Source organism: Malania oleifera, chromosome 8, assembly GCF_029873635.1.
Source record: "Malania oleifera isolate guangnan ecotype guangnan chromosome 8, ASM2987363v1, whole genome shotgun sequence".
Classification (NCBI taxonomy): Eukaryota; Viridiplantae; Streptophyta; class Magnoliopsida; order Santalales; family Ximeniaceae; genus Malania; species Malania oleifera.
In genome coordinates this window covers 93,854,150-93,862,797 of record NC_080424.1, presented here as the reverse complement: position 1 = coordinate 93,862,797, position 8,648 = coordinate 93,854,150, and the positions used below count along the sequence as shown (strand labels likewise).

General features: G+C 36.7%; 1 protein-coding gene across 5 annotated transcripts; it reads right to left on the bottom strand.

The window, feature by feature from the left end:
- Window positions 1-1,410: 1,410 nt before the first annotated feature.
- On the bottom strand, window positions 1,411-5,677 carry LOC131162442 (putative pentatricopeptide repeat-containing protein At1g19290). Of its 5 annotated transcripts, none has more exons than XM_058118909.1 (4): window positions 2,471-5,677; window positions 2,318-2,389; window positions 2,103-2,217; window positions 1,411-1,985 (listed from the first exon to the last, which is right to left on the bottom strand). In XM_058118909.1, the coding sequence occupies exon 1, from the start codon at window positions 5,502-5,504 to the stop codon at window positions 2,643-2,645; it is 2,862 nt and encodes a 953-aa protein (XP_057974892.1). In that variant the 5' UTR covers window positions 5,505-5,677; the 3' UTR covers window positions 1,411-1,985; window positions 2,103-2,217; window positions 2,318-2,389; window positions 2,471-2,642. The 5 variants fall into 5 exon arrangements, with proteins under 5 accessions (XP_057974892.1, XP_057974896.1, XP_057974893.1 ...); XM_058118913.1 differs by having other exon boundaries at window positions 1,411-1,625; XM_058118910.1 differs by having other exon boundaries at window positions 1,595-1,625; window positions 1,791-2,217.
- Between the last annotated feature and the right edge of the window lie 2,971 nt (window positions 5,678-8,648).

The window sequence follows — 8,648 nt, the reverse complement described above, 5'->3', positions numbered from 1 at the left end:
CTAATACAAAAGTATTCTTTCTACAAAGCCAGTCTTTGGTTTAAGCTGAATAAGATGTTATGAGGCTCTTGGATTCTTGAGTATGATGGGGAATCATCCCATGAGCTGGTACGACAGTTCAGGCGTCATCTGCAATTACTAGGGTTGCTCTAGAAGAGGATTATAGACAGAAGAATCCCAACACCAGGAAGAACGTGAGCAGAATATGATCATACAAATGATCCAATGTTCCAAGCTAGGTCAGATATATACCATAAGCTGAAGCCAACCAAAGATTTCCATCTCGTTCAATTGACTTAACAATCATTTTCATGCTGGTACCAGTGGGGGTTGATATTGCTTTTTCAAGTTCAGATTAAGCATCAATAAAGACTGGACCATAGTAGCGCTTGAAGAATAGGATGACTGATCAGATAAAGATGGAATTTGAAGGATGAAGACATCAAGCACAGCATGCTCATTAGGATAATTGCTACTGTTAGTAGTATCAAATGGAACATAATGTGTTTAAATCTTAGGGTTAGGATTATTTTACCAGAGTTTCTACAATTTCTTTGCTTTTTGAAGGATATTGAACCATGAAGGAGTGCCATTGGAAGAAGCCTGCAGAGATTAAGAAGAAGAAGATTTAGTATTCCTCCAAGTAAAAAGAGAATGCGGGCAAAAGTTCGAAGAGATACAAATTCACACAAATGCTTTTTGAATCAATTCATTGGTGCACAGAGGGTATATGTTAGCCATCAATGGGAATTAGACATGTGGAAGATGTGAGGAATAGTTTATGGAATGGAAAATAATAAGGGTGAGCTACAGTTGTCATTCATATCTTAGTGCACACACAAGAAGAAGCCATTTCAGAGATGAATTGAGGAATAGGACATGTGGAAGGAATAAAGAAAAGCACGCTGTAAGAGATTTGGTTCACATGGCAAAAGCAAAGGTATACATGTCAAAGAAGGCCGGTAGTTCAAAGTGGTTAACAGTCACAGATTGTCTATACTTACTAACAAAGGATATCAAGAAGGGCTCTAGACATCAAACAAAGAATCTAGCCTAGTCTTGAGTTGGATTTGGAATAGAACACAATTAGTTAATAGTTGATCCTTGTTGAGCTTGAATGCAATTTCAAAGTAAGACTAGTTGAATTCAAGAAAAAGACGATCTTTTCTTTTATTATAGCAAGAAAGGAGACAATCTTGTACTTGAGTTTGCTGACAAATAGAAGTGAGTGTGTTCAATTGTCTTGTACATATAATCATTTGGGTGGCTAATTGAATAATAGCAAGTGTTTTTCCATTTTGTTCAATTGAAGTTCATTTACTTCTATATTTATGTTCATTAAAAATCCTCTTAATTGAGGCAATACCAAATCCATTTTTTTTGATTGATTAAACTGACTTCTATATCATTCAAACTTTAAATTCCTTTGGAGTGCCATTGATTGAATAAAATTTACTGTTTTTTGGTACAACCAGCAGTCAAAGAGGTCGTCTTAGCCACCTAACCATGACTTACAAAAAAAGAACATGTGTATGGCAACTGTGTCTTTTCACATATTTACCACAAAAAGATTTTCTGCATTTCACCATGCTTCAAATGAAATTGCCATCAAGTTGTCAAACCACCTGCCAACTCAAAGCAATGAAATAATATTATCACTCCAAATTGGCCAATGTACTCTCAAAGGTAAAATAGTTCAAAATTCAGAAGAATGCAGATGATTACAGAATTAATTGAAGAACTTTACATCCAAATTAACAAAATTTTAAGCTGGAGCTGAAGAGACAAACCAAAATGCATGCATACTTGTCACAATTTACTAATGTAGCACACTGGAGTATAATGCCACAGAAAGAGTTTCATATTGGACAAGTTCTTGAGCAGTAACCAGCCCTTGCAAATAACTCTAATATCATAGATTCCTTTGGCATCATTATCACCACCTAAGTAAACTTCTAACATCTGGTGCATATGTTACTTTCTCACTGCAGATAAGTTCCCCAACTTTAAATTATCGCAGAAAATGTAAAGATATTGAAGCTCAACAGAAATCAAGTTTAAACAAAATAAGAACAATACCATAAGGGAAAGCCTGTTTATACCTTTGCACTATAGAAGAAATGAGAATTACATCATTGAAATTAATCCTGGAAATAGTTAAAATTAAGATCCATTGTCCAGCAGTAATTTGCCATTGAACATCATAGTCGTTATCCCCTGAATAATATTGTTTGACACATTAGGCCCTCCAATGTGAAATGATTAAAAGAGGCAACAAAAGGTTTTAATTGGTTAAATTCTGAAACTAAGAAGCAACCTGAAGTTCATTGAAGCAGACAGGCCAAATAAGAATTTTCATATCCTTTGTGACGATACTGCTACAGCAGCCCTGCAGCGCAAAAACCAATTTCATCTATCTGAGGGATTCATGAAATACAGTTAATATAGTAATCTCCGAAGTGCATATTACCTAGGCCTCTCCAAATAATACCCAAACATAGTTCTTGATGTTAAGGCCAAAACTTCAAAATTTGCATTGATGCAAATAAGTATATTGGATAGCACAGACAATGGACAGTGTTTTGAGTTGCTCTAATAACATAATAAACCTCTCAAAGAACTATTAGTTCAGTGTGGATGCATCAAGACACAGCTTCGGACATCTTATATGCATCAGGCATTATTTTAATATGTGGTACACCTGTCAAATTCATCCATTCATGAGAGCTAACTCCAGCAAAGGGACCCATGATAAGCATCCTGTCACATAGCTTGGAGACTTTCTGTAATTCTCCACATTTAAGATATCCTTGAACAAGTCTAGAGTATGCCATAAGATAGGGATCTGAACCAGTCTTAATCATTTGATTCAAGAGCTTCACAGATTCTTCCATGCTTCCTTGCTTGCACAGAGCATTGATCAAGGTAGAGTATGTGATGAGAGAAGGGGCAATACCTTCTCCAGTCATCTTGTCTCTCAATTTTAAGGCTTCACCACTGTTACCAGTCTTACAATATCCGTCAATCAATGTATTGTAGGTAACAACATTAGGTGCTAACCCCTTCTGGTGTAGTTTATTAAAAAGCCTCAATGCACGATCCAAGTTTCCCAATTTACACAATCCATTTATCAGAGCATTGTACGTAGTAATGTTTGGAACAACACCCTTTTCCAACATCTCATCCCGTAAGTTAAAAGCTTCATTCACATTACCAGCTGCTGAAAAACCATGGATTAGGATACAGTAAGTAAAATTATCTGGAATAAACCCTCTCATCAACAAAGTAGAGAGAACTCTTCTAGCATTATCAACCTTCCCAGCTTTACAAAGCCCAGCAATAGCTATATTGTACACAATATTGTTGGGTAAAAGTGAACTTTTTGCACTTTCATCAAGTGAATCAGCAATCTTCTGAGTGTCAAAATGTCTCATCTCGCTTCCAATGATCTTGTTAAAACACACTTGATCAGGAAAAAAATCAAAATCCACTATCTTCTGCAACAAAATATTAGCTTCATCAATCCTACCTAGATTATGTAGGCAATTGACCAAAGTGCTGCATATAATTATATTGGGGTTCATTCCCTTATCAACCATCTCAAAGTATGCACCAAAAGCTTTATCCAGCATCCCTTCATTGCTCCAACCAGCAATAAGGGTTCCATAAGTGACAACATTTGGAGTCAAACCCCTAGCATGCATCTCGCAAAGAAGATCCGTCACTCTACTTAATTTCCTACATGTAAAAAGTCCACTTATAAGAGAATTATACATTTCAATGGAAGGGGAAATTGCTTCTCTTTCCATCACATCTTTAACTTTAAAAGCCTCGCCGATATTTCCAACTTTGCAATACCCACCACTCAAAGTTCTATAGGTTATTCCATCAGGGGAACATCCTAGCTCCTTCATCTTGTCAAAGATCTCCTCTGCTTCCACCATTTTCCCCATCTTACATAGTCCATTAATCATTGTATTGAAAGCAATCCCACTTCTGGTAAAGCCCCATGCTAGTATATCCTTCCATAACTTTAAAGCTTCTTCAAAGTCCCCCATCTTGAAAAGCCCATCAAGCAGTGTGCCATAGCCAACCTCGTCCAGGGCTACACCTCTTTTCAACATCAACTGCCAAAGACGCAGAGCATCACTGAAGGCACCAGCATTAAACAAACCTTTGAGGAGAGTATTATACGTTACAACACTCGGTTCAATTCCTTCCTGGAGCATGTCATCACAAAGTTTGAAAGCCTCACTTATACAGCCTTCTCTACAATACCCATCAACAAGAGTATTATAGCTGTAAGAGTCGGGCTTTAATTTCCAATTCACCATATCCATTACCACTTGCTCAGCTCTACTAACTTCACCAAGTTTACAGTACCCATTGATCAAGGAATTGCAAATATATAAATTCATTTTCAGGCCCAACCTCAACATCTCACCCTGAACCCTAACAGCATCATCCATCTTGCCAATTTGACAAAAACCATCTATCAACGCACCATAAGCATGCTCATCCACAACTAATGACGACTTCCAAATATCCCTGAGCACCTTCTCTGCTTCATCCATCTTCCCTTGTTTGCAATAACCCTTAATCAGCAAAGTGTATGTAACCACATTTCTTGAAATTCCCCTTTCAGACATCAACCCCACTACTCCCTTAGCTGCATCCACATCTCCCAAACTGACATACCCATTGATCAAGCTATGGTAACTCACTGCATTTGTTTCAAAACCCATATTCTCCATTTTTTTCACAAACTCGGCCGCCCTACCCACTGCACCGTTCTTACAATAGGCATTCACCATTATTGAACAAGTGAAAACATCCGGAACAACGCCAACCCTAATCATCTGATCGTAAACATGACAAGCAGTGTGACCTTCACCACTCCTAACTAAACTACTCAACAAGCAATTACAAGACCTCAAGCTTGGGTTTCGACCGTACTTGCCCATATTATCAAACACGTACAATGCATTCTTTATCAAACCTTTCTCGGCAAAAATCTTCAAAATCATATCAAAAACAGTTGGCGAAAACGAGAATTCTTTATAAATCCGAACAAGCTTGTCCCAAACCAGAGTAACAGAATTATTCTTATTCTTACAAAGGTCGACGAGCTCGTTCAAACACGCTTTGGTCTCATCGAACATTCGACCTCTAGACAGTATATGAACTATCTTGCAATAGGATTCAGCGCTAGGTCTGAAATTTTTCTGATTGGAGGCAAGTTTGAAAACCCCTAAAGAAGCAGCGGGTTTGAGTCTGAGGTTTCGGAGCACGGCGCCTAGAAGATCGTCGGAGAAGTCGAAGGAGAGTTGGGAAATGGCGTTGAATCGTTCCAGAACTGCGAGACGGCATATCCGGTCGATCAATTCGGGCCGGGTGAGCTTGGACTCGTCTCGGAGTTTCCAGTGAAGGGGTCGCGAGAGGTGAAGCGAGCGGCGGGGTTGGAGCAGAGGAAGGAGTCGGGAGAGTGGAGAGCACCCAAGCATTGGGCGGCGATCTGGTGGCGCGGGAGGAGTCGGAAGGAGAACCGTGGAATCCACTCCGTCATATCAGCGTCGTTGCCGGAAGCCATCAGCGTCGAATCAATGGTTCCATTGTATCTGCTCCCCCGCCGCGTCGAGACTTAAAACCCGCGTTCTGGGGAGGCAATTTTTAATGTCCGTAGCATGGAATTTGGGCATTCAATTTGATTTTTTTTTTTTAAATCCATGATAAAACTTGTTTAAATTTTTAAAAATAAATTAATATAATTTTGTACATAAATTGAAAATTTTAAACCCTCAAATATTAACTTAATGCTCAAACATCAATAGAAATTTATTAAATTCAGATTTATATGAAATTTGTCATGTGTTTTATATTTGTGATTGTAATAATATAAATATTCATGTAAGCTATATATTGGGATTAACATTGTTCAAGTTTAATCATACATAAAAATATATTTTTGAAAAATAAATCATATAAATTTTTTTATTGCACATTTTTATTTGGAATGATCACTTTTGGTTAGTGGCTTACTTTAAAGAGAAATCATTAATTAGAACATAATAATAACTTGCCAAATAAAATTGTGAAAACACAACTGTCTTAATATAATTTTTGTTTTTCAATTTAGAACAACTTGTATAATGCATCAAGTACTTTTGTCATTGTATGTGGTTGATAATTGAAAGGTAACAAACAACTAGGTTAACTTATTGATTGTCATTTTTTACCCAAAACTATAAAGATCAAGCTTGAATATATGCAAAATTAATATAAAAATGTAAAAGAAAAAAATAAAAATAGTTAACGCAGTTGACTAGCCACTTTTGGCAGTTGATCGATCCCTTTTCTACCAATTTTGGTTTAGCACCCCAATAAGGAGTCAATCGGCTCATTTAGGAGGTCAACTAACCCCAAAAAAATTAAAAAATTTGTCTTTTCTTTTTATGATTGACTAAGAAATTTAGGCATGTCACGGGTTTCAATTAGGTCACATATCAAGTAACAATATTGGTAATTGGTAGTAGATAGTTAATGATAGTTAACTTTGAATTTGAATTATTAAAATTTAAATTCAAGATAAGTTTTTCATCCCTTCTATTGGAGGTCTATAAAAGGATCATGTGGGAAAGAGAAAATGGATACGTTCAAGTAGGGGCAAAGAGGTATTTTCCAAGTGTAAGGGGTTTATATTAAGGATTTGCTTGAAGGAAAGAAGAAAGAAATTCATTTCTCATTATTTGGGGAATGATTTGAAAGAGAGGGATTTTTCAATTGATCTATAGAGTTGACTTCATCAACGTCAATGTCTAACCCTTTTCTTTTTTAATTTTCATTTATTTTCATGAACAATAATGCATGATGTATGGGGGCTTTTAAATGCTTATGATTAGATGTGTTATGTTTTTATCGTCATTTTATTTTAATAATTGCATGTCAGTAGTGTTAGAATGTGACTCACTCGAAAAATGAGCAGTTCAGAAGTTATCCCAAGTATAAGAGTTCAGTCATGTAATACTTAACCCAAGAGTCAGATCGTTTCCTCAGGGAATATAGTTTAATTTCAAATTTTACGTAATTCCAATAAGAAAATAAGAAAAGAAATAAAAGAGTCACTGAACACAGTTCAGATTCAGGTTTTGTGGGATGTTAAAATTTTCTTTTTGACGAATTAAAAGAACATGCAATATAAATTCTAAATCTTAACACACACGAATTTTATTAGTGAGAAACGGAAATCCTACGTTTAATCAGGCCAGAATTGAAACATGCATTTGAACTTCGGAATAAAAACTAAAGACTATAACTTCCCTATTTAATTTAAGCACACGATTAAAATCAACACATTCAAACATAAATTCAACAAATACCAAATTTCTAACGCAATTAAGAACTTAAACCAAAATTAAAACTTTAACAATTAAATAATAAACTAAATACGATAAAAAAATCGGACTTTAATTAATTAAACTTAAATTAAATAGAATTCAACAAAATTTAAATTTTAAAGAAGATAACTAATTTAAGTCCTAAAGAAGATTTTTTTTTCTTTTTGTATTTTGCTCTTTTTTTTTCTTTCAAGAAACCAATCCGAACCTTAAGCAAATAAAAATTAACTCAAGCAAAAATTAAATATAATACTAATATTAATTCAAAGGGAAAGAAATTAAATAACTTCAATAATAACACCCAAACAAGCTTTAAAAATTAAAACTTTAAATAAAATTCTACCAAAGAAAAATAATAATTATTCAATTTTTTTTTTCAAAAGCAAAAACAAAAGAATTAAAGAGAGAAAAAAGAAAGAGAGAGAGAGAGAGAGAGAGAGAGAGAGAGAGAGAGAGAGAGAGAGAGAGAGACAAGGAGTAAGTTGGTCGTGAATGTTAGTTGGGAATCTGGCCATGTGGGAGAACTTGGGTCTTCCTCCAACAATTGCAGCAACACACGTAAGGAAGGAGGGGCTTCGGGTTCCTCTTCAGTGGTAGCAGCAGATAGCAAGGAGAAGACTTCGGCAAGGCCGAAGCAGCAGCAAGCAGAATAGGAGGGGAGTCTGGCAGAGAAGAAGAAAGGGAGGCAAGGCACAATAGCAGAGCAGAAGGGCTCGGGTCCAACATCAGCTTTGGGTCTTCACGGGCTTCAACAGCACACAGCAGCCCAGTAGAGAGGAGTCCTCGGGTTGGTATGATTTTCAGCAAGCTGAAGGCTCGGGTACCTCCTTCACAATAGCAGCAGAGGGGGCTCCTCGGGTCTTCCTCCGACAGCAGCAGAACAGGGCAGCAGGATGGCTTTGGGTTGCAGCTAGGGGGAAAAAAGCAAGGAAAACAAAAAGAAGAGAAGAGAGAAGGGAGAGAAGGGAAGAGAGGAGAATAGAGAAGAGGAGAAGGAGAGACAGAGGGAGAAACGAGTGCTGAGAAAGAAGAGGAAGAAAAGGGAAGGGAGGGAGAGTGAGGTAGAAAACAAGAGAGGGGAGCTGCTGTCTGGAAGAATATATATATATTGAGAGAGTTCCCCCCCCCCCCCCCAAAAACCTATATGCCCAGCGCCATAAGAAGGACCCGTTGCATGGCCGGGTTAAATCAACCCAAAATATATATATATATATATTCTTCTTTTCTTGTTTTGCCCTTTTTTTCTTCTTTTGA